Source organism: Lepidochelys olivacea (assembly GCF_965140295.1).
Source record: "Lepidochelys olivacea isolate rLepOli2 genome assembly, chromosome: 3".
NCBI classification, from domain to species: domain Eukaryota; kingdom Metazoa; phylum Chordata; order Testudines; family Cheloniidae; genus Lepidochelys; species Lepidochelys olivacea.
In genome coordinates, this window is record NC_140413.1 from 83033274 (window position 1) to 83059123 (window position 25850).

At 43.0% G+C, this 25850-nt stretch overlaps 1 protein-coding gene across 1 annotated transcript in view; it reads right to left on the minus strand.

Moving 5' to 3' along the window:
- Positions 1-25850, minus strand: part of SCML4 (Scm polycomb group protein like 4) — a 108664-nt gene that overhangs the window by 41573 nt on the left and 41241 nt on the right. Inside the window, exons 2-3 of the mRNA XM_084624966.1 lie at positions 16156-16367; positions 1745-1874 (exon numbers count right to left, since the gene is read on the minus strand). Coding sequence (XP_084481092.1) covers positions 1745-1874; positions 16156-16356 — 331 coding nt within the window. The 5' untranslated portion in view covers positions 16357-16367. The remainder of the gene's footprint in view (positions 1-1744; positions 1875-16155; positions 16368-25850) is intronic.

Here is a 25850-nt window from a genome sequence, read left to right on the forward strand (position 1 = left end):
TGTGGCTGGGCCATGGTCGAGGGCTGAGGCTGGGGCAGGGCCAGGAGCTGGGGCCGCAGCTGCGGGTGGATCCAGAGCAGAGCTAGCAGAAGAGCAGGACTGGGTGGCACTCCCTCTCCACCCTCCATGGGGGCTGGCCCAGGCCCCGCCGTACCCCCCACAAAACGTTCATCCACCATTGGGGAACCTCTGATAGAACAGAATATCAAGACTCGATTTCTATCTGTGTTTGTGTTTCTGAATTTGACTCTGGGATCTGTTTCATTTGCCTAAAACTAGATTTGGTCATTTGCAGCACCCAATTCTTGGTCATAAGAATGAATAAGAAGGATCTGGTGGAAGGAGGCGTCTCCTGGATAACATTTAGTCTCCTAACATTCAAGAGACTTAGAGGGAATTTTTCAAAAGGGCCTAAATGATTTAGGAGCTCAAGTTTCATGAACTCTGTTCCCAGCAATGCCACAGACTTGAAGAAGTCACTTCACCCGTTGGGCCTCACCTTAGCCTCCTGTAAATTAGGAATAGCAATATCTATCTCACCAGGGTATTGTGAAGCTCTGTTTTTTAATATATGTAAAGCACTTTGTGATCCAGAATGTAAGGAATTAAATAAGTGCAAAATATTATATTCTTATTAGAATGCTACCAAAGAAGAAGGGAGATTTTTTCTTTGCATGCCTGAGCTAAGGAGGATTTTTGGTTTTGTTTATATCTAGCATTATCAAACCTGTTTCTGTATGGAAGTCTCAGGATAAATCCACCCTCCTCCAAATTATGGGCTGATTCTCCTCTCACTTATGTGACTTAAATGGTTACTTCTGATAACTCGAACGTCAGTGGGAAGAGAATCAGGCCCTTATTTTCCATAAATCATTAAACCTTGTCAGATAGAAAGGGCCAGACCCTCAGCTGGTATAAGTCCGCGTAAGTGACTTTGATGGACCAATGCTGATTTACACCAGCTGAGAATCTCACCCAGAGTCCTTAGATCACATTCCTCCCTCTCCAATAAATGTAAGTTTCTTCTTTTCCCAAAATTAAGTTCACACTACACCATTGATTCCGGTTATTGCTTCATCAATGCCAGTGCAACTTTGATATTAGAAATGCAAGTGCACGGGAGAGGCTGATATATTTATTCATGGAGAATAGATTTGAGATCTGTTCCAAACCTGGATTAAAAACACAGAAGCAGGACTTCTATACATGGGCCTGAGTCTCCACTTCTCTGTACCTTGTATAGGTATTCACACCTATTCAAAGGGTGTATAAAATGCTACAAAATCAGAATGATATTGTTTTACCTGAACTTTGCACAGGTGGAAATGACTATACAAAGTGCAGTGCAAAGGAGAATCAGGCCCACTGACTCCCTTAACCAACCCTCAAACTACTCAGTCAAAATGTACACGTAGGTGCTGGAACTAGGGGTGCCTCCCCCCGGCTTGAAGTGGTTTTCGTCAAACACAGTGTTTACAGTTTGTCTCAGTGGCTCTCAGCACCCCCACTGCACAAATTGTTCCAGCACTCCCGAATACACAGTCTTATAAAAAGCTACAGCTCACAAGGCAACATGCTCCATCTCTGCTCTGTGTGTTTAGCAATCAGTTTAGTTGGCAAACGTACTAGATCCTTCAGTCTGCATGTTTCAGGGATTAAGTTTGTTTTAGAAAGCACAGATATCTGACGATCAAGCCACTGTACCTTCCCACTGCTTCGCAATGCGGCATTTGATTCAACATACCAGTGAGAGCTTGTGGGGCAGCTGAATTGGGTATTGTAGCTGCATCCTGAGGGATTGAACTAATATCAGGTTCTGGTGTGCTTCTTGGAGGAGAGATTGCTAAAGGAGTCATCAGGACACGCGACTTCAGCTGCAAGACATAACCAATTTGGGTAATGAAAATATATACAGTGCATCTTATTTTTATCCCTCACATTTCACTTCCACTGAACTCCCACTTATTAGCAATTTGCTCTTGCATCATTTTACTTCCAGCCAAGAGACTCCTTTCACTCTTTGAAAGATAATGGACTAAAAGTAACTGACATTGATTTGCAATGAGCAGTAACACTTTAAGTAGCAGGATACAGTATTATACCCCCATTGTGTACTTATTTACACTTGAGCAAAGTGGGTATAAAATCAAACACATTGCAATGGGGCATTTTACACACATTCTACTCAGGTTTAAATAACTAGCCGAGGCTCAAAGCAGCAGAGAATCGGGCTCTTTTTTCTACATAGTAAATTAGGGCCAAGTTTTGCTCTCAGTTACACAAGTGTAAATCGGGTGCAAAACTCAATGACTCAAGTGGGGCGAATGAAAATGGGATTTGACTCTTAACATGGTTTACGGGTTAGTATCATGTTTTTCTATCTAGTAAATGTCAGTTGCTATGTAGTTACACTTAGTAATCCTGCTAACTTGTGGTACGATTTTGAGACAAAGAGTTCGTCTACACAGCAAAACAAGTACTGCCGCAGTGAGTCTCAGAACCCAGATCAACTGACTCTGGCTCACGGGTCTCACACTACAGGGCTAAATGTAGCAGTGTAGATGGTCAGGCTTGGACTGGAGCCTGGGCTCTGAAGACTGGCAAGGGGAGAGGGGGGTTTTGCTGGGTAGACATACCCATAAGCTCTGTGAGTATTTACCGTGTAATAATACGGTGCAATTACCCTGCCGATGTCGATCCAATCAAATGATGGCTGGTTACCTTGTAATTAAAGAGTACTGGCACGATGATATATGGGCCCTGAAAGCATCACCCTCATTTTGTCTTTTGGTATAGTGATAAGCTTCAAGAGCACATGACTGAATATTGGCTATTCTCCAGCACACGAAACGCTGAATTCCACATTCTACATCTGCCAGTTCAAGATCTTCTTCTTACAACTGATTTTTCTTTGTTTTTAATGGACAGACTACAGAATGCTAGAGAACAATGGTTTGGGGAAAATTAAACAGCTTTAACGTCCATACTCATTATAAGGGATGTCGCTGCCTACGAACCTTCACCCAAACCAGCGAAGGTGTGCAAAGCGTCCTTTAGGCTCTACGGAAGTCAGCACCATTAGCTGCAACCCCAAACCATGACCAAGATCTTGTGGAGAGACAGACACTCCTTGATAAAGACTTGTCTTGTCCAACAATTTATTGGTAAGACAGGTATCTGCCAATGGTTGCAAATGCTTAAAACAGCCACCACTTTGTTTCATCACGGTGGTAAAAACAGCTGGATCAGGAGTCTGATCCGAAATCTACGGAACTCAATAAGAGTCTTTCCATTGTATTTCATGGACTTTGGATCATGCCCCAAATACAGACTCATTCCAATTATTGCTTCAGCATCTCTTGAGCTCAGTTGTGTAATAATACCACCATCTAGCTCTTCTAGTGCGCTTTTCGTCAGTAGGTCTCAAAGCACTTTACAGAAGAGATCTATATTATTCTCATTACTTCCTCACACAGCATACAACCATCCTGTGGAACTCATTGCCAGGGATGTTGTGAAAGCCAAAAGTATAGCTGGGTTCAAAAAAGAATTAGATCACTTCATGGAGGATAGTTGCATCAATGGCTATTAGCCAAGATGGCCAGGGATGCAACCCCATGCTCTGGGTGTCCCTCTGACTGCTAGCAGCTGGGACTGGATTACAAGGAGTGGATCACTTGATAATTGCCCTGTTCTGTGCATTCCCTCTGAAGCACCTGGCATTGGCCACTGTCAGACAACAATTTACTGGGCTAGATGGACCAGCAGTCAGCCCTAGGATGGCTGTTGTTACAGCTGAGAAAACCAAGGCACAGAAAAGGGAAGCAACTGGCCCACAGTCACCCAGCAGCAGAGCTGGGTGACTATGGGCCAGCTGAACCCATGTCTCCTGAATCCCAGGCCAGGGATTTATCCACTAGGCCACACCACCTCCCCTAGAAGCAAATACTTTTGTTCTAAATAAAAAAAACAACAACTTCCTGTTGCAGTTGGAGCAATTTCTGTTGGAACTATCTACCTGACCCAGCCTGCCATACAGCCAATCACCCCTCCTTAAAACACACTTCTTCATGAAGTTTCTGCAGTTCTGCGGAAAAGGACCTAGGGGTGACAGTGGACGAGAAGCTGGATATGAGTCAGCAGTGTGCCCTTGTTGCCAAGAAGGCCAATGGCATTTTGGGATGTATAAGTAGGGGCATAGCGAGCAGATCGAGGGACGTGATCGTTCCCCTCTATTCGACATTGGTGAGGCCTCATCTGGAGTACTGTGTCCAGTTTTGGGCCCCACACTTCAAGAAGGATGTGGATAAATTGGAGAGAGTCCAGCGAAGGGCAACAAAAATGATTAGGGGACTGGAACACATGAGTTATGAGGAGAGGCTGAGGGAGCTGGGATTGTTTAGCCTGCAGAAGAGAAGAATGAGGGGGGATTTGATAGCTGCTTTCAACTACCTGAAAGGGGGTTCCAAAGAGGATGGCTCTAGACTGTTCTCAATGGTAGCAGATGACAGAACGAGGAGTAATGGTCTCAAGTTGCAGTGGGGGAGGTTTAGATTGGATAGTAGGAAAAACTTTTTCACTAAGAGGGTGGTGAAACACTGGAATGCGTTACCTAGGGAGGTGGTAGAATCTCCTTCCTTAGAGGTTTTTAAGGTCAGGCTTGACAAAGCCCTGGCTGGGATGATTTAACTGGGAATTGGTCCTGCTTTGAGCAGGGGGTTGGACTAGATGACCTTTTGGGGTCCCTTCCAACCCTGATATTCTATGATTCTATGAGGTTTCTAAAACCTAGTCTTGCTCCAGAATGCTTGATACAATATATACCTAATAAAATCAAATCTAAACTTCATCACTGTGCTCTTTCTTGTACCCCAGCCCCCTCCGTTGTCTGATTAGATTGTGAGCTCTTTAAGGCAGGGACTTCATCTCCTTGCTAGCTGGAAAGATACAAGCTCATTTGTGGTACTATAGAACAATAATACTACTGCGATTACTTTTCATTCAGCCTTACTGTGAAGACACAAAGCAAAAGCCCCTGCATTTGGTATACTTAGTGGCCCTTGGTGCAAAATCAAAACCATGGGACTGACTAGCACATTCAAAGGAGCTGAAATATTTATGAGATGATTGCAGAGTTACTACTGCCTACTTTTTTTTGGCCAGGTTCCTGGGGCAGCAGGATGCCCGCGTGTGGGCATGAAATATTGTATATTAGCATTTTGTACAGTGCCTCACATAGCTCGTTGATTAAATGGGCTACTGTGATGTTAGTTGTGTCATTATTCATTACGATAAATAATGATCCATATATAGGACTAGAGGGGTACCTGGTGTTTTATAAACAAGTAAGATGATCAATGCCACTTAAGTCGATGGAGGAAGAGGGGGGTTAAACATGTGCTAAAAGTTAAGAATTGGTTAAGAGCTTTGCTGAATCAGGGCCTAATTGTTCAATCCATTTCTGAAGCATGCTAAGCTCTTGGACCTGATAAGATCTTGTGGCAATGAGCTCCACAGGCTAATTGTTCATTGTTTTAAAAAGCATTTACTTCACCAGTTTTAAATTTGCTGTGATATCAGGTTATAAAACATGGTTTCCTGATTTAAGTCAATGCACAGGTCAGGCCTGCAGGGAGCTAGGCAGGTCAGGTGATTCATTCTGGTCCATTCTCTAGCAGCATTATGCTTAGTTCAACACTTAGAGAACCTTTGGGTGTTAAAATTAGAATTGAGAAAGTTTGCTCAGAGCCACTGGTGATTTTTAAACCATTAAAATCAATGGTGGTGGGGAGGAGGAAGATAAGCGTTGGAAAGTCTTAAGCTGGAGCTGGTTTGGGGTTTGCAGAATGTGGTAAGGCAGAAAGTGAAATTGTTACTTTATCCATGGTAGTGTGGGTTGATGCTACAAAACTTATAGTGTCCCTCATGCTGGAGTTCTGTGCTCCTTCTCTCAGTTAGGGTTGCCAGCTGTCTAATTGCACAAACCCAAACACCCTTGTCTCTCCCCTGCCATGCCCCTGCCCCGAGGCCCTGCACTTCCCCGAGGCCCCGCTCCCCACTCGCTCCATTCCCCCTCCCTCCATCTCGCTCTCCCCCACCCTCGCTCACTTTCACCTGGCTGGGGCAGGAAGTTGGAGTGTGGGAGGGGGTGAGAGGTGCAGGCTCCAGGTGGTGCTTACCTCGCGTGACTCCTGGAAATGGCGAGCTGTCCGGCTCCTAGGCTCAGGGGAGGCCAGGCAGCTCTATGCGCTGCCCCTGCCTGCAGGCACCACCCCCACAGCTCCCATTGGCTGTGGATCCCAGCCAATGGGAGCTGCGGAGTCGGTGCTCAGGGTGGGGGAAGTGTGCAGAGACCCCTTGGCCGCCTCTGCACCTAGGAGCCAGAGGGACATGCCAGTTGCTTCTGGGAGCTGCATGGAGCCAGGGCAGACAGGGAGGCTCCCTTAGCCCCACTGTGTCGCAGAACTGACTTGTAGTGGCTATTAAAATCTGGAGTGGTTTCAGTAGCAACCAGGAGATTGATTCCGATTCCAGGAGACTCCCAGCCAATCTGGGAGGGTTAGCAACCCTACTCAGTCTGATTTGGTTTGTTTGTTTTTGTTTTGGAGAAGGGGTACCCAAAAGTGTTATTTTATTTGTGGTTTGGCTGTTTGTCCTTCTTAGTGATTCACAGCAGGCTGGCCTCAAACTTGACTCACACACGCTAGTCCCCCCCAACCCCCAAGAGCTCAAGCCTCCTGAATCACTTTAACAGGAGCCCTTCGTGAGGTGAGCGCTGCAGATCTGTCAGCTTATGCATCTTTAACGTTTTCTTCTGCATCTTCATCCTAGTCAGAGTATTCAGGCTGGTGCTTAAGAGGAAATAAACAGGGTACTAATCCACTGTGAGCTCACTAGTTTGGAGGCCTCTTTCTTTCTTTCTTTCTTTCTTTCTTTCTTTCTTTCAGTGAACAGTTTTCTGCAAATCTAATTAAAACTGAATTTGCACTAAAGCATCGAGGTACAAATAAATGCTACTTCTAGGGGGAAGGAAGGGGGGAATTTTATACTTAGACCATAATAAAGTAACAGCAGGATTACAGGAGATGATATAGTAACAGTGCTGCTGAAGCTTAAATGCCTTTGGAGACTGAGTATCTCAGTCTGACTTATTGCTGTCCATGAGTCTCTGAATATTTAATACTAACACTCTTCTTTTCTTGGGCTGACTCTGTTCTTTTGGAAATCTAACCAAACCCATGACAGACTGTGAGTTTATGAAGAAAATAGGGCAGATGTAGAAGAAAAATGAAAAACAGAGAGAGCCAGACAGTCAGAGCAAATGTGTTGAAATGGTGTAGAATATATGGAAAATCCTCCCTGTAAATCATTCAAATATATTTTATGCACAGAGTCAAAATGAAAGCTCATGAATGATTCGTGGGACTATATCTAGCCATGCCCCAACCAATATGACAACAGGTTCGTGGAAATGTCAGAGCAAATGATTCGAGGGCAGAATGTTCACTAGTTAAACCAATCCAATGGATGATACAGTATGTGAATTAGATCCATGCCCTGATCGTATATTTCTTATTCACGCATAAGTGTCATTGATGTCAGTGAGCATTTTACATAAGTGGTACAGTACATTTAGGCTTAAAGAAAGGCACTGGGTTGAGTCACGGGGTGGTTTATTAATATAGCTAACCCATTACTTATGCCACCATATGCTGAGAATTAAGACCGAAAGAGAGGGAAGGCATTCTTAGTTTTCTAGGCAGATTCTCTGTCACAATGTATAATGCTTCAATGGATCCTGAGCCCATCCAGCCAATACAGATTAGAGCAGTCTTCAGACTTCTCCAGCTTGCACTGCTGACAGAAAGCCTCTTGCAGTATGCTCCCCTCCTCTGGTCCACTCACGTGCACAAGCACAACAGAGACATAGCTGAGGATCTGGCCCCAAATATGTATTGTTACTAATGTTCAGCACGTAGGAACAAATTTTCAAAAGCTTTGCCAGGGGATTGAGCTAATGTTTTGCCATTGGTTTTAACGAGGCCAGGATTTGACCAGTTGAAACCAATGGACATTTAGCTTGAGTAATCTTTATAGGACTGGGGCCTTTGTACACAAAGGATGAAATGCTGTCCCCATGGAAATGAGGGGGAGTTTTATCATTGACTTCACTGCGGTCAGGATTCCACCTAATAAGTCTACACGTACAAAAGCATGCAGTCTATTTTGTCAACAGTCTGTCTATCTGTCTTAGGTACTTATATGCCCTCCCAGCCATGGTATCTGAGCACCTCACAATCCTTAACATGTTATCCTTGCAACTCCCCTCTGAGGTAGGGAAGTGCTATTATCCCTATTTTACAGGTGGAAACTGAGGCACAGAGAGACTAAGGGTAACATTTAAAAAAATGCCTAAATGACTTAAGAGTCTAAGTGCCATTTTCAAAAGTGATCTAGGCAATTAGAAGCATGTCTACACTGCAATTAGACTGCTGTGGTTGACCTGATTCGGACTCGGGCTGAGGGGCTGTTTAATTGCGGTGTAGACCTATGGACTCAGGCTGCAGCCGGAGCTCTAGGACCCTCCCACCTCGGAGTCCTAGACCCAAGGCTCCAGCCTGAGCCTAAATGTTTACATACAATTAAACAGCGCCTCAGCCCGAGCCAGCTGGCGTGGGCCAATCACAGGTTTGTCCTTGCAGTGTAAACATACCCTATGTTCCATTGCCTTTCGGTGAGACTTCAGCTCCTAAGTGGCTTCTGAAAATGGAACTTAGGCTCCTAAGTCACTTTGGTACCTTTGAAAGTGTTACCCTAAGTGACTTGCCCAAGGTCACACAGGAAGGCTGTGGCATAGCAGAGAATTAAACCTGGGTCTCCTGAGTCTCAGTCCAGAACCCTTACTGAGGGACGATCCGCCCTACACTTCTGGCATTCACTTTGGACACTTCTGGGACACATTTTTCCTCTAGGAATTCCTACTCTTTGAAGAACAAGGGAAGCAAATTAATACCCCCTTCTAAGTAATAGTAAGAGCCTATTTCTGCAACTTTGCCTCCCATTGAGTAGTACTTATACTCATGAGGTGTCATGTTGGTTTCAATGAGATCACACAGATGAATAAGTGCTACTCAGCATCACGAAAGGTTGCAGAACTGGGCTTTCAGGCTGTAATCCTGCAACTGGTTCCCCAAAGTGGCACCACGTGGAGGCTTACTGAAGTCAATGGGGCTCACTGGCTAAGTAGGTTCAAGGGTGCACCTTTGTAAATCTGACTGTGGGATCAGGGCCCATGCTTGTTACACAAACTAGAGATATTGCCAGAAGTCTCCAACCAGAAGGTAATGAAAACTAGAGCTGGGAGAATTTTTTTTCAGCAAATAGTAAATTAGATAAAAAGGGGTTTTTTCAGATGCCAAAACTATTTGCAAAGTTGGGATTGAATCCGATGAATAATATTGTACGGGGGAAAAAAAGATTTTTTTAAAAAGTCAAAACAGTTTGTTTCAGCCATTTTGAAACACAACAGTTTGACTTTTTGTTTCAAAATGTTTCATTTTGAAATTTAACTACTTTCTTTAAAACAAACAAGCAAATAAAAAGGATAAAAAATACCCCCAAAAGGACATCAAGCAAAAACCTGAAAAACATTTGTTTCAGGTCAAACAAAACATTTCATTCAACCTGAAATGATTTTTTTTTTTTATTGTTTCAGCAAGAAAAACAGGAAAAAGTCAGTTTTAATTCAAAGTGAACCAAATTTTTTAATTGAAGTTTTTGGTTAGGTCTGTGACTCCTCCCCCCAACCCTCCTAAAAAAATCAGCCATTCACTCAGCCCTACTGGAAACATACTCTACCATATACTGTGGTAACACCACATGGACGTGGAATGAGTTATGGGTCAAGTGTCAGCATTAACACTTCACTCCATCATTTGTCATGATTTGCATCACAGCTTTAATCATAGAATCATAGAATATCAGGGTTGGAAGGGACCTCAGGAGGTCATCTAGTCCACCCCCCTGCTCAAAGCAGGACCAACCCCAACTAAATCATCCCAGCCAGGGCTTTGTCAAGCCGGGCCTTAAAAAACTCTAAGGATAGAGATTTAATGTAGCTTAGACATCACTTCTGATATGTTTATACAGTGACTAGGACAGCAGTACAAAGAGACTACACCCAACAGGATACTTGTTCCCTTTAAGTGAAAGAGCAATATGTCAAGGGCAAAAAAAGTGAGACATATCAGAATCTGTTTAACCCTATAAATTACTTGAGATAAGAATTTACGGCAACAGTCATCACAATCAGAAAGGAAAAGCATTTAGAACAGGAGGAAAACATCTGATGAAATCTTAGAACAAGAGCGATGCTGAATGAGCAGTGTCTCAGGGAGAAAATTTCACTGGATGATGGGGCATGTTGTCATGAGGTATGGGACTTTCGAAACACGTTGACACTAAAAGCAAATAGCTGTCTATGTAAAAAAAGTCCATGGGTCATTAGATTCTACATTGTGTATGATACAATGTCTTTGTTGTTCAAATCTCAGTCAAAAATAAATTTAAATCCAGGCTGTAAATTCATAGTTTGCTAAAATTCAGAAAACATTTGTCCATCTGTTCTGTAATAATGCAGCTCGCTGGTTGCTATATCGAAGTTGGTTGTCTGCCATTTGGGCATGGAGTCGCTTTTAAAAATGCATAGAAGTCTCATGGTATCAGAAAGTCATACAATTTGTGAGCTAATTAAATCAAGCGAGAGCTACACATCACAAGATGTAATCTTTGACTGGCGCTCAGAGTGTGTTTTTATTGAGAGCTGTGCACTTCAGCAGAGGACACCGTATACACAGAGTCTTAGCAGAAACATTGCTTTGGTGTGCAAATCCTATAAAGCAAATAAATAGCATGAGGCCAGATGTGTTGAACGTTACAGACTGTGAATGTCAACTTCAGAAACTTAAGCCAGCAGCTAGAAAAAGATGTCTTATTTCTGTCCTTCCTGCATCAAGAAATAGCATTGCCCCTACAGATGCCATTCACACACACTGGAGGCCAGAAATGATTGCGTTAAAGCAGATCCCATAAATAATGAATGATCTCCAATTCATTGCTTTTCTTTCTTCTCCTAATGCTGCCAAGAAATGTGGAGCCACTGAGACCCAGGAGAGGGAATGTTTTTTGCCAGACCATCCTCCGCTAATTATGTAAAACTCTTATTGATGCTCAGTCAGAATGGAGGAGCAGATCTATGGACCTATGATAATGTATACAGCTAAGGCTCTGTCCCTGAAGGTGTCACTGCATGGAAAGTGCTGAGGACTTGGACAAAGTAATGAGACTCCTCAACTCCCACTCAAGGGAATGGAGATTGGAAGAAGAAATAAAGGAATGTTAAGGCACTAGTCTAGAACCTGGGAAACTCAGGTGCAATTCCCTGCTCCACCAGAGGCTGTCTGTGTGATCGTGGACAAGTCACTTAGCCTCTCTGTGCCTCCGCTTCCCATCTGTGAAATGGGCATATTGGCACTTCCCTACTTCACAGCAGTGTTGTGAGGATAAATACATTAAAGATGGTGTGGTGCACATTTCCTGCAGTGATGTAAGCCAGACAAATAGGTATAATAGAGCGCTCAATGCCTTGGAGAATCAGTACATAAAGACGATTTGAAACAAGTCTATTTGATTTCTTTTGGCTGCAGCAGTGCTTTACGTCTCTTGGGGACAAAACTCTCTCTTCAACAGGGCTGGAGGCATTGGAGATCCAATTTTTTAAACATTTGGATTGGCTACATTCTATATTTCATAAGTGCTGTGCCACTGTTACTCACTTTGCAGTTCCATTGTTTCAGATCCTGCTATTGTTTCCTTCTCTTTGCTGAAAGTCTTCTGTATTTGGTAAAACTACAGTCTGAGGAGGGGAAGGACTGGGATGAAGAAACAGATTCACCAGAACATGTTCAGATTAAAGTTGAAATGCAGTGCTACCGTACTAAAAACTGGGAGCGGAGTGGTAGCAGCAGGAGACCTGGGTTCTGTTTCCAACTCTACACACAAACTTCTTGTGACGCTCGGGCAAATAATTTAATCAGCTTGTGACTCTGTTTCCCCATCTGTAAAGCAGAGTTAGTATTATCCAAGCACTGGAGAGCATCTGGAGATTTTTTGGTATAAACATACCCCAAAGGTGCAAATGTTGCTACTAATAAATACTTAGTGTAAAACAATCAAAAAGTTCCAGTTCCAGTGTACTGACATAATACACTGGTATTTATTATGCACCCTTTTGGCACCACATAAATAATAACCCTTAAATAAAACAATAAATAGTGTACCGGAAAATAGCTAGTTATCCCGTATTAAAATAAATAAACCACAACATCCTACAGTAATTGTTCAAAACACCACTACTTGTTATAATGTTTCTACGGTATTTTGAACAGGTACTATAGAATCCTTCAGTATTTCCATAGCGGACACCAAAGCCTGTAATTGAGCTGGATGTGTGTTTAATGCTACTTTGTCATTCGCTTACATTATTCACAAGTATGTTACTAATGTGAAATCTTAAAAGGTGAAGGGGAACATTTTTTATGGGACCTGGATAAAGGACTTGGGAGATGTTCTCTAGCCATTGGTGAATCTGTTTTTAGTGTGTATGCATGCACAGCACCCGGACCTCTGGATGGCCACTTAAAAATTTGAATCAATCGCATGAGGGGACAGTGAAAAACCAGGTGCTGGATGAGTGGTGAGGGCAAGGAGAAGGCAGCAAAGGAAGGAGAAAGTATCAGTGGGCGGCGAGAGAGGCACTGGAGATGGTGCAAGGTGCTATGGTAAGATTAGTATGGGATAAAGGAGAAAATTCTTCACCCCTAGTAAGGCAAAGTCTGGCAAGGGAGGGCAAGATGGATGGATGGGGAGGATGAGGAAGGTGTCATAGAATCATAAAATCAGAAGACTGGAAGGGACCTTGAGACCTGCACTCATGGCAGGACTAAGTATTATCTAGTATCAGAGGGGTAGCTGTGTTAGTCTGTATCCGTAAAAACAACGAGGAGTCCGGTGGCACCTGAAAGACTAACAGATTTATTTGGGCATAAGCTTTCATAGCTTATGCCCAAATAAATCTGTTAGTCTTTCAGGTGCCACCGGACTCCTCATTGTTTTTAAATATCATCTAGCCACCCATAGTCATAGTCATAGGAACAAGGTAGAACATGGCAGAGAGGGAGGAGACTGGATAAGAGGGATCATCAAAGGGATGGGGGGGAGGGGCTAAAACCAGGCAGTTTCAGATTAAGGCAGGATTTTTGCCAGGCCCTGTGGTTTGAGGGCAGCCTCCTGCAGCATTGGGTCTGAGCAGCAGACAGCACAGCACATGGCTGATTACTACTGGCTGGGAACCTCTGGCTAGAAGGGGACCCTCGGAGGAGCCAATACACCACAGTGCCCTCAACCCCTCACATCAAGCATTGGCGAGGTCTGACAGAAGGCAGTAGGCAAGCAGTAGCAGAGGGTACAGCTCTTCCAGATCTTTCCCTTCTCTCTTTTCTGATTCTGGTTCTGATTCAGTAACACACTTAAGCATGTGTCTAACTTTAAGCACATGAGTTGTCCCACTGAATTCAATGTTAGGCACATACTTAAGTCCTTTCTGAACTGGGCTCTGAAGTCAACAGGAATCCTTCCAGTGGCGTATGGCTCATGTCCTTGGTGCCTTAGACTGTAAGCATTTCAAAGCAGGGATTGTCATGGGGCACAATGGGGCCCCAGCTTGCTTGAGGTCTCTCGGTGTTAAATAACAGAAGAGGCACGTGTAATGAGAGGTTGAATAACATTATTCAGGAAGCCTTGGGGACGCTTAGAAGACAAAGGATTTCCGACTGTAGGTGGGATCTTTAGTGCGTAGGTGTAACAGGCTAGCAATGTTACCTGGTCCTGTTATCATTTGTTGGCTGAGCTCGGAAAGGACTGAGTGGGTTCTCCTGACTCACAGAGCCAAGTGGCTGTTATCCCACCTGGATATAAGAGAAGCAGGAGCAGCTTGAGCAGAGAGAATGTAAGCCGAGGGTGAGCAGCCCTGAAGTGGGAGCTTGGGAAGCAGCCAGACCTGGAAAGAAAGCTTGAGGTGAACCTTACGTTATTGTAAATGTATTTGTTACGACAAAATCCCAGAAGAGGATGGCGCAAGAAGAGTTTCCCAGGAAGAGAATTAACCAGTGTTTGGGCTTTTCTTTAAGGAAGATTGGAAAAGGCACTACCTGTTCACAGGAGTCCCTGGAGTTTCTGTTTAGGATCTTTAGCAGTTTATTATTTTCTAACTTTTGGCAATTTGCCATCTTTCAGAAACAGCCTGCGTGTCTATAATTTTCCGGGTGAAATAAAGTAACACGAGTAACAAACATGCATTATACATCTCCCTGCCTTCAGAAATGCACTGAGAAAACAACAGAGCAATCTGCTGCCAACAACACCCACCTAACTAACTAGCTTGTTTACACTTCCAGACACATTCTCCTTATTCATGCTCTTCCCACGGCACAGCTTGGTGGCTAGCTCCAAACACGCAGCATCTTCCTTGGCAGGAGAAGCGATAAAGACCTACATTTGGTAATCTCCAGCAGCCCAAATCCCCTCCCCCCAAATTCAGAGCAGAATTTGGTCTACTGTCTTCATAGCAAGAACTAAAGATGAGGCTGTCCTCACTAGGGCCTGGTCTACACTACATAGTTAGGTTGACATAAGGTAGCTTACGTTGACCTAATTTTGTCAGTGTCAGCCTTGCTCCCGCCAATGTAAGTGCCCCACTACAGCGACATAATAACTCCACCTCCACGAGAGGCGTAGGGCTTATGTTGGTTAGTTAGGGTGAGGCAGCATCTGTATAGACTCTGCGTTACTTACACTGGAGCCATGAAATTGACAAGAAAGCTGGGCGGCTAGACCCCGCTCCCAGCTGGGAGTTGGAGCAAGAAGCCCCAGGCAGCTTCCTCCTGGTGGGGAACAGGGAGCGGAGGGTGGCCCGCCCGCCGGGAGCCTGTGAGGCAGCCAGGCTTAGCTGCCAGCAGAGCTGAGAGCCCAGGCTCTCAGCTCCCCACACTGCTCCTCTTAGGTCGGTGGAAGTGCTCCTGCTGGGGACACACACCACAGACCCAAAGAGGTTAGTGAGGACATGCACCACTGCAGTAATTACTGTGGTGGCTGTAATTACCTAATATAGGTCAATTTACGATTCTAGTGTAGACATACCCTTAAGGCATAAAGTTCCAGTTCACTACCAGCGACAGGTTTTAAATCTTCTCTCCTCACCTAGTTTAAATGAAGTCTGTGGGCTCAGTCCAATTGCGACCTGGCAAGTGTCCCCATGACACGAACTAGCAGCCCAGCTGGCAGCCTCAGCAGAGAGCTGAAGGCATGGCGACTGGAAGTGAACTATCCTTCTATTCCTAGAAGAGGTTCCTCCAGGTCAGGTTTGAAGCCTGGGGAAGCTGGCACTGCTCCTGCCTGTGCTGATATCGTCTCATGGACAGAGACACGTTCCGTCTTCAGGAATCTCAGTCTGGGAACACTCTAAACTCCAAAGTCTCTGAGAGCTGTCACTGCACTCCCCTGGAACCCTAGCTGTAATGCATTACACTGAGAGCCGGTCACAATTTTTCAAACCAAAAAGTGTCATTGAAAAATGGCCTTTTCTCCAAAAATACACATTTCTTTTTTAAAAATCCATTTTCCCCAAATTTCAAGTAATTTTAATGAAAACTTCTATTTTTTCCACCCAATTTCCCGTTCCTTTCCTCTTTTCTCGTTGAAAAAGAAAAATAAGAGTGGGTGAGGGAAGAAAAAAATCAGAACACCAAAAAATGTGAATGAAATTTCCCAATTTTTTTTTTGAAAAATAAGTTATTTTCAAATACTTCCAAATGAAAACATTTTCAACAGTTTTGCAATTTCCCCCCATTTTTTATCAGTTTGATGAATTACTTGAAGAGAAGCTTAGTTCTTGTTCTATTATTGCATTGCACCACAAAGGCCTTTGATGCATTTATCTTATATTTCAAATTTCATGTCTATTGTACTATATCCTAAAGCAACAGACACAATCATTAACGGCAGAGGAACCTGGGGAGTGGCAGGGTTGAGTATATGTACCTTGTACCCAGGTTTTCTTCCTCTCTTCTTTGGGATCTTCACTACTGGCAAGGAACCAGACGGCGCTGAATAGAGATTGTGAACAGCCATTTTCATCGGAGTAGAATGGAGTGGGGGTCTTCCTCGTTTTCTACCGGGTATTCTTGGAGACTGCATGTCAACAGTACCCAGTCTTGGAGGCAGCGAGGACAAGTGACTCATATGCAGAAGAGCTACAAATCAACAAACAACAACAAAAAACACCAAGCATTTTTTGTTGTTTACATTGAAAATAATTTTTCAAACCCTGCAAAAGTCAAGGCAATTTTTTCACTTTATTATTTTGTCTTACTGCAACCCTTACTCAAACAAGTTGTGCCACTGATTTCAAATGGGACTACCTGATGTGCAAGAACTACTCCCAGGAGCAAAGGGTGTAAGATTGGGACCAAGGGAAGTATGTTAAAGAAAGGCAATTTACCACTATTATGGTTAAATATTTACTCTCTGCAATTTTTCTAGCATCTGTTACTGAACTACAATAAGCAGGTTTTTGTCACCATGTTCTGTCATTCCCCCACAACTCCGTGAAGGCGATGGAGTTGAGCAGGTTTAATGGAGCAGAATCTAGCCCATTTTCTCACATTCAGCTTTTAATAAACAAAGTAAGTGTACAAACATATGCAAAATATTGAGGGAATAAAAGTTTCCTCACAGCTTCTGGCAAAAAAGACACTAACGAAAGATGTGAAAACCCAAAGAAAAAATTGAATTTTCATATATTTGTCTGTCCAGCCATTTGTTCTTCTGGACTACAAATCCAGGTGCCATTCCTCCCATTACTGGTTAGTAATGCAGTGTTGCCAACTAGTGTGATTTTACCATGATTCTCATAATATCTGGTGGTTTTCTTAAAACCCCACTCCCTGAGGCAAGTGATAAAATGAGAATCCCAGCTTTCATTGTTAAAAATACATTTCTAACCCTCATGGTAGTAGAGAAAAGCCTGAAAATATGCTCCAAGTGCATGGCTAGGAAAGCAGAAGGCAATTAAAAAGAACCCCTCCCAAATTATTTTTAAAAATCTCATGATTCTGGAGACCTGGTTTGTGATTTGAATGCTTACGGCTGACAATATAGTACTGTAGACCCACTTACTTCAATTGGATTATTTACAAGAGTGAGCAATATGCCTGGTAATAAGTGTTTGCAAGAGTAGGGCTCAATATATCATGGAGGTTCAAAAATATTTTGCCTAATCAAAAGGTTGAATATAAATTTCGAGTACATGATTGACAAACAAGACTCCCATTGCTGCATTTATTTGTACTTTTTTTTTTTTTGGTTGCTGTTTATTACTGGATCAGAAAAAAAAGCCCCCAACACCCCACAAAAATAGATTTACTTTTAACATGTTAACGACAGTCTTTTAGTACAATGATGGGGACTTGCTCGGCGTGAACAGACCCATGATGTACTGTAAGATTTGCAGACCAGTTAACAAATTATTAGTGCTTAACACCAGCCGCACAACACTCTCAAGCAAATGGTAGATGCCGTACACCAGAGCAAAGCAAATGCTGCAGGATAAATATAGAGTGTCTAAATTAACAGAGTGGCCAGGGGTGGTGCAGTTAGGCTCCCTAGATGAACAACACTAACTCAGGAACTATGTGGAAACCCGCTGTGTAAATCTTATCTTCACACAAAGTCAAATCTCCTCTGTATTTGCAGGTTGTTCTTGCACAGAGGCCGGGTTAAAAGCAGCAGACTGAACAAGCGTGAGTCAAATGGAAAGGTTCTCTGTATCTTGAGCACCACAGCTTCTTTCCTTCCTTCTTATACAGTGCATGGTTTTTTTACTGTGATACTTTCCGAATGATGCCTTCGGATCCTCTACTGCCACCCAAAACAAAAATTCTTCTTGAGATTTCAGATCATCTTAGAATCAGGTGGTTTCCAAGGAAAAGAAACAGAAGATGAAGCATATCAACATCCTGGGTGTGACTCACAGACACAGACGTCAAAGTTTGGCACAAAAAAGTTAGTTTTTTTCTTTTTAGTTTGCTTTTTATAAGGACTGAAAAAATAATACTTCACAGAGGAGACTCTCAGGCAGTCAGAAACCTAAAGTAGCATGGGTTTGTACTTTGCATTTGTATTTGTTCATTTATGAGAAAGGACAAAATGACAGGGAATAAGGGCCTGATCCAAAACCCATTGAAGTCAATGGAGAGACTCCATGAGCCAATGGAAAGATGCCCATAGTCTTTCCTTTGACTTCACCGGGCTTTGGATTAGCCCTTACATCCCCACTCCAACCTTTGCATGTCTTATATTTGAATACAAAATGCTGTTCAGTGGACATCTGATACAGGAATAACCTGTTCAATGAAGTTACAGTCCATGTATGTATCACCTGGAGTGAATGCAAATGATGATCTGACATTTTAAAGGAATAAACCTCTTAAGTGAGAAAAAACATGTGAATGGATTCACGTAATAAGCCAGTACAGTCAATATGATTCAAAGAACCCTCTCTTCTTGACTATATTGAGTACATTCAGAGAACAAATTGACTTTGTAAGCCAAAGGATCCTCACTATTGAACTTTTTCTGTATTTATCTACCTACCTTAGGCATTTCTAATGCTCCTAGCACTGTTGTTTCCGGGACCCAAGCAGTAAAGTACAATAGAAGCTATAGGGTGTTCCACACAAGGCATAACCAAATGGCAGGGTATGCAATTATACAAGTGTGTCATCCTGACAACACCACTTTGTATGTTCTTGTATAGTACGTACACGTTCCTGCCCCTGGTGCATTGGCATGAAGTCCATCACCAAGAGCCTCACTCTAAAGCCCAGGTGTTGATAGAATGCCCTCTCTCTTCACTGTTCAGAGCACAAATGCCTTAACAACAACTGAAAATACAGTTGCTCTAAGCCATCCCCTGGGATAGTATTACACTATCACATCAAGAGTCTATTTTATTGAAGTTAGTTTTATGAAGCATAAAGTTCTCTGAGCACAGGCCTAGGAACTGGCAAGTGGAGAAAAGATGGTGGGGGAGGGAGTGTACTGCTAGGGTAATGAACATACTAAAAGTGTGCTAGTCTGAGACTGACTTTGTTTCCAATGTTTGATTTTCAAACACCAAAAGCATAATAAACCACAACCAACCACACACGCTAAAGCTGCCAATGAAAACAACATACACGTAGGAAGGTGGTTAGGACAGATGAGCTGAAACCGCTGGACAGATGATGTGACTACTGTCTCTGAACCTCAGAGGCTTTCTTATCACAAAGCCACTTCCTGTTCTCAAAAAAGCGCCTCTTGCAATGGCCTGAGGGGAACGTGCCTCATGGAACCTGTGTCCGCTGCTCTGTGTGTTTTACTTTGTCAGTGTCTGGGTGGGCGCCTGTCACTTCCTCATGATCCAAGCGTTGTAAATAGAATTCTGAATGTCCCCAGGAAACAGGGAAACAGTGTCTTCTTTGGTTTTGTTTAGTGATTTCTATTCCTTCTGTGGGAGTGACCCACAAAGGCAGCTATGTCATAAGCCCTTGGTGTGGATGATATAACTGTTTCTTGGGAAGATTGCCAGCTTCTTTCTGTTTGAATTCTAAGATTCTCATCCACGTGCAATGGCAATAACTCTGACATACTTGCTATAATATTTCTTCTGTTCTAGATTCCTTGTGCATAGTTCTTGTGTAATTACTACAGTGTCAATTATCTTATGCCCGAGAAGCACATCAAATGTTGGCAATAAAGTTTTTGTCCTCTGCCCAGGAGACTATGAACTAGTGATCTCTTGAATCTGCCAGGACTTTTTAAAAAAATCAAGATTTTTTATGTCTGTACTGGCTTCCCGGCTAACCCATTTGACTCTGCATACCACGGTCTTGTATTTGAACTGATGCACCAAAACCAAAAACTCATCTACTGTATAAATATATTGTAATTACTATATTTAATTGCAAAGATGACCAACAACCTGATTCCTCTCTCATTTACATTAGTGTAAATCAAGAGCATCTCTACTGAAGTCAGTTGTCTTACAATGATGTAAAACTGGTGTCACAGAAGAATCAGGTCCTTTTTCTTCCCTGTATTATTTAATGTATTTAAATTTAAATAGCAATATTTTTAAAAAGCCCATATGAAAAGCTCTAGCCATCTTAACAGTTCATTAGATTTACAATCACACCAACCAGCTGCAAAAATAATCAGATACAAATTATTCCAATTAAATGCAGCAAATGCCTTTAATATAATGCTGAAGTTTTGCTTTGAGATTTTAAAGGTACTTTGTTCCTTTGTCATGGCACATTTTCTTATCTTTTAGACAATTCCAGGTCAACAATTTTATGGTTTTTTTTTTAAATTGAAAATCTCAAAATTAAAATAATATGTACATGGCCCACTTCTGATCTCACTTTATTCCAGTTTTACACCAGTGTGACTCCACTGAGATCAATGGAACTATTCCTGAGAGTCACTGGTGTATATGAAATCAGAATCAGGCCCAATGCTTCTGTTGAGCTTTATTTGTATTCTCTGTTCTGTGGGGAAAAAAAAAAAAGGCCTTCTTTGTCCTATGGGAGCTGATGAAGGCATTGATAAACCAGGGATCCCCAATTACAGAAAAGAAAATAGCTCTCTCTAATATGAAAAGCTACAGGCCCACTGAAGTCTGTGAAAGTTTGGTCATTGATGTCTGTCGGGCTGGAGTTTCACCCTGACCATGCAATGCCTACAACAGCTTATCTTTTATCACTGGTAGTTTTCTTTTTCTTCTCTTTGATTTGATCAAACCCTTGCTTGGCTTCCACAAGTTGGAAGCCCACACAAGACAATGCAAGCGTTGAACTAGCGATCTGTTTTCATGGTCTTCAGTAGATCATTGTCCCTGTGATGGAGGGACCAGCTCCCCTTCCTTTCTAAAGTCCGTCCACTAGATCCAAATACAGGCCTCGCACTCTGTAACATATTGTATGATCAAAGCCAGTAAGGGAGAAGGAAATGCCATTCAAATGCAGCCTCCTGGCATGGTTTTTTCCTGTGTTATTCTTCCAGAGTTAAAAGTTCCTGTGGAGAGTCAGAAACTTGATCTGCTGCAGATCAGGTGCTGACTCATGCTTGTTAGAGCAGCTGCATGCTAACCTGGGAGGCTTTATAGATGCCTTTGACCCTGCAGGAAGAGCTCAGCAGGGATGAACTTCCTGCTGAGAAATGCACTAGCAAGTTCTCCCCTCCGCCCCAGTTGCCCATGTCTGTGATTTCATTTGTAATTTGCAAGAGGTACCAGCAAACATGATTGCTTATTGGTTTTTTAAAGAAGGATCTTACTCCCTTCTGGGTCAGTCAGGGGCAAAGCACATTAAAGCCTCCCCTTGTCTAAGATGGAGAGCCTGGAGTGGGATAGGGAGAGTATGTATTCATCTGTGCTGGGAGGAGGCTCCGAAGCATGTTGTTGCTGTGGTAAAACACACCCTCTCAGTCAGCTGTAAGGCCAGAGCTACTTAAGAAGAGGATGCCATGGCACCTAGAAAGTCCAAGTACAGCTGCTGGGAGCTGAGGGACACAAAAGCAGAAGTCAGTGTCTGTACAGCGGGAAGGGCTGGTGCTTCTCTGCATTCAGAGTAGGTCTGAGGCACTGCGTGTCTCCTTTTCCTTAAGCACCTTTTAAATACTGGGCACTAGGCATCTTTCATTCAACCTCTGCCTCCCAAATCATTCCTTTGGGGCCTAGGGAGACGCTGCTCCTTCACTAGAATTCAGAACTCCCTCTCCACAGCCGAACTGCTACCAGGCTATCACCACCCACCTCCCCAAACCACTGTACTCAGGGAGAAACCTTGCTTGGCCCCACTTAAGTCAAGAGGAGTTTTGCCATTGGACGTGGATTTGACCAACGGAAGCAGATTTCACTCACAGATCTTCGCATTACTGGCATTCTCAGCTTGGGGAAGGCCAAGGATGGGAATAGGAAAATACTGTCAATAGGCATTGGCAAGTTACAGGAGGAATCTTACTGGATACCATCTGCACTCTGCTTGGCCAGGGTGATGAGTTAGTATAATCTAACTTACTTCTCCCTCTCTAGCCAGCACCATGAGTTACTGTAGATCTGATAGGTAAGTAGATCTGTAATCTGTTTCCCCCAGGTTTAGTATTTTCTGATAGACCACAAAGATCCTTTAGTAATAAAAGCACATCTCTAGAATAAATGCAGCTTTTTAAACCTGGACTCCAATAACGGCAAGAGTTGAAGGTGCAAATAACCCCTAGATAAACCAAGATGATGACAGTCTAGCCCTGGTGGACTATACCAGGTCTTGTGCAGATACCAGCCTACCCTGATTGACACATGGAAAGTTTTAGTAATTCCAGACTCAATCTCAGGAAAGGATGGACTATTAATTCTCTGGAGCTAAATCACACCACATAGACACAAAATGGGGCAGTTTGTGTCCATTTCCCAGTTTCTTAAGAAGAATGCTTTAGTTTTTCAATACACTCTCAGGCCCCAGTCCTGCAAAAGGATCCACATGCCTGTGCTGAGCTCTGATTACTTCAGTGTTATTTGCCCAGACATGAAGATCTATGCAGGTGGTTTCCTTTGCAGGATTGGGGCCTCAGTCTACCTGTGTATTGACTCTTCCCATTTTCATATGTTTCAAGTCGCAGAACCTTGGAGTCCTAGAAATCTCCAGCTGTTGAAACCTGCTGCAGTTCTTCTCACCCTCAGCTCTGGGTAGTCCTTGACCTTTGTTTGCAAATAAGGGATAATGGGCTTGTGATTCTTGCTCATTTCTTTCAACCATCAAATTGTAAAGAACACAATATATGCATATTAAAAATGTAGCCAAGCAAACACTTTGCAGCAAGTAATTTGACAAATTTCCCCTCCTTTTCGGCTCTCAGAATGTGTCTTTTGGCTGTGACCATAGTCATAAGATGACCATCTCTCCGAACACACAGGGAGAAGGGTTGATGAGAATGTCATGCCATGCAACGGTCTATTGAAATGGTTACCTGCTAAGGCACATTTCATAGCTCATCTCTTTTTCGGATATCAGGAGTTAAGGTTAGAGGGGATTGTTTGTTCTGGAAAGTCTCCTTTTTCTTTGACCCTTGATAAGAGATTCTGGGCTGTATGTGCAACATGAGCCAAGTGGAAGGATACATTTAAATAAATTACATGAATGCCGCACATATCATCATCACATATAGATATATCATCTCTCACAGATTTCAGTGCAGCTTGAAAATATGATTATTTTATGGCACTCTATAGTGCCAATTGATGGGGAAGACATTTTATTAATAGGTGTGAGGTTCTTACTCACAAGTCAGACACTTCCAGGGCTGTCTTTGCATACCTGCATTAGCTGTAGACACAAGGTTGCCATCCAGCCTATATACATTAGCCAATCCTGAGTATCACAAGTTTAGCATTTGGGATAATTAGAGTCTTGTATTCGTTTTTGTCAGGGTTCCCTCCCTACTCTGAACTCTAGGGTACAGATGTGGGGACCCGCATGAAAGACCCCCTAAGCTGATTTCTACCAGCTTAGGTTAAAAACTTCCCCCAGGCACAAATCCTTTGTCCTTGGACGGTACGCTGCCACCACCAAGTGATTTAGACAAGAATCAGGGAAAGGACCATTTGGAATTCCTATTCCCCTAAAATATCCCCCCAAGCCCTACACCCCCTTCCTGGGAAGGCTTGAGAATAACATAGCAACCAAATAGGTAAACCAGATTCTTAAAAAACAGAACTTTATTATAAAGAAAAAAAAAAGTAAAAGAAGCACCTCTGTAAAAGCAGGATGGAAGGTTACTTTATAGGGTAATCAGATTCAAAACACAGAGGATTCCCCTCTAAGCAAAACTTTAAAGTTACAAAAAACAGGGATAAACCTCCCTCTTAGCACAGGGAAAATTCACAAGTTGAAAACAAAAGGTAATCTAACGTGCCCTGCCTTATTACTTACTCTTTTTGCAATATTGAGACTCACTTTAGGATGGTTTATAGGAGAAGGAGTTTTCTGACTTGGTGCTTCTCCGCTTCCCAAGAGAACACAAAAACAAAGAGCACAAACAAAGCCTCTGCCCCTCCCCCCGCCCCAAGATTTGAAAGTATCTTCTTTCCCCATTCGTCCTTTTGGTCAGGTGCCAACCAGGTTATTTGAGCTTCTTAACCCCTTACAGGTAAGGAGGAATTCTGGGCTACCCTTAGCTGGATGGTTATGATGCCCCCCCAAATCACAGACGGTGCTGGACAGCCTGTACCACACTGGCTGTGATTTCTTCCTGGAGCTCTAGGAGAAAACAGAGTTAATAAGAGTTAATAGGCTACCCTTAGCTGTATGGATATGACTTTTAGACCTTACACTGCCAGGTCATGATCGTGTTGTGAGGCTGAGTTAATAAAAGACTGTGTTGCATTGCAACATGATGCATTGCCCTCTTAGAATGTACATTATGAAATTGAAACTCACACATCATGGATAGGAATGGGCTGAGATTTAGTTGCATGGGATCCCTCTAATAGGGCCCTTCCTCAAGGAAGAAGCATGGTCTAGTCACTAAAGCATAGGACTGAAAGTCTGTGTTTTATTCCCAACAGCTTCCTGTGTGCCCTGTGGCAAGTCACACACTAAATCTCTCTGTGTCTCAGTTTCCTTGTGTGTAACTTCGGGATTAGTATTACGGTAGTGCTTAGATGTCCCAAAAAAGATCAGAGCTCCTTTGTCTTACATACTCTGTAGACACAGAATAAGAAACAGTCATTGCCCATAAAACCATGCAATCTAAGTAGACAAGACAGACACAGGCACAGAAAGGGGAAGTGATTTGCTCAAAGTCCCACACAGGCCAGTGGCAGAGTCAGCAATGGAGCTCATGCCTCCTAGTTCAGTCCCCTGTCCACTGGACCATGCTGATTAGTAACAATGGCAAAACATGCGGATACTTAGGTGGACATTTTTGCATTAAAAATATTTGCAGTTTTTTGACCATTTTATAGCGGGGTGAAATTTTTCATAGATTCAAAACTCCAATTAAAAGCTGTCACAAAAAGTTGGGGGGGAAAAATGTCCTGCAGCTCTGCTCTCCAGGCTAATAATATCTGTTAAATGGATAAACAGGTTATAAACTGTCTGGATACTACGGTGATGAGTGAGGAATAGAGCTAGGCATGAAAGGCCTTTTCTTCCCTGGTGTTCCCGGGCACTGGGAATGTGGCACTCTGATCTCCTGCTGCAGCGGGTGGCCATATATTGCTTCCTTACTGCAGCATACTGGAGATTTAACTCTCCTTGATAGAATTCTAAGTAGTAATAGTGTCCAAAACAGAGTACACACACATCCTTTGCTGCACAGACACAGTTTGCCCACATTGTCTAATACAATCATTCCAGGGCAGAAAGATGAGCGGCAGAGGTTGCAATGCTGGTAATTGTGGCACAGGAGAGATATTCATCAGTGTGGCAAGTCAGGTTCTGCTACACAGCAAGCATAGAAGAGTCTTGGGTTTGGGTTGGGTTTTTTTACTGCTGCATGTTTCTGGAGGACATCTGGTTTGCAGGAGCTGGAATGGGTACAGAGGGCAGCCTGAAACATTGATGAATAGGATGTTTCTGATGGTTGCAAACTATTGTTTGACTTCTCACACATAACTCACACATCTATGGAAACAC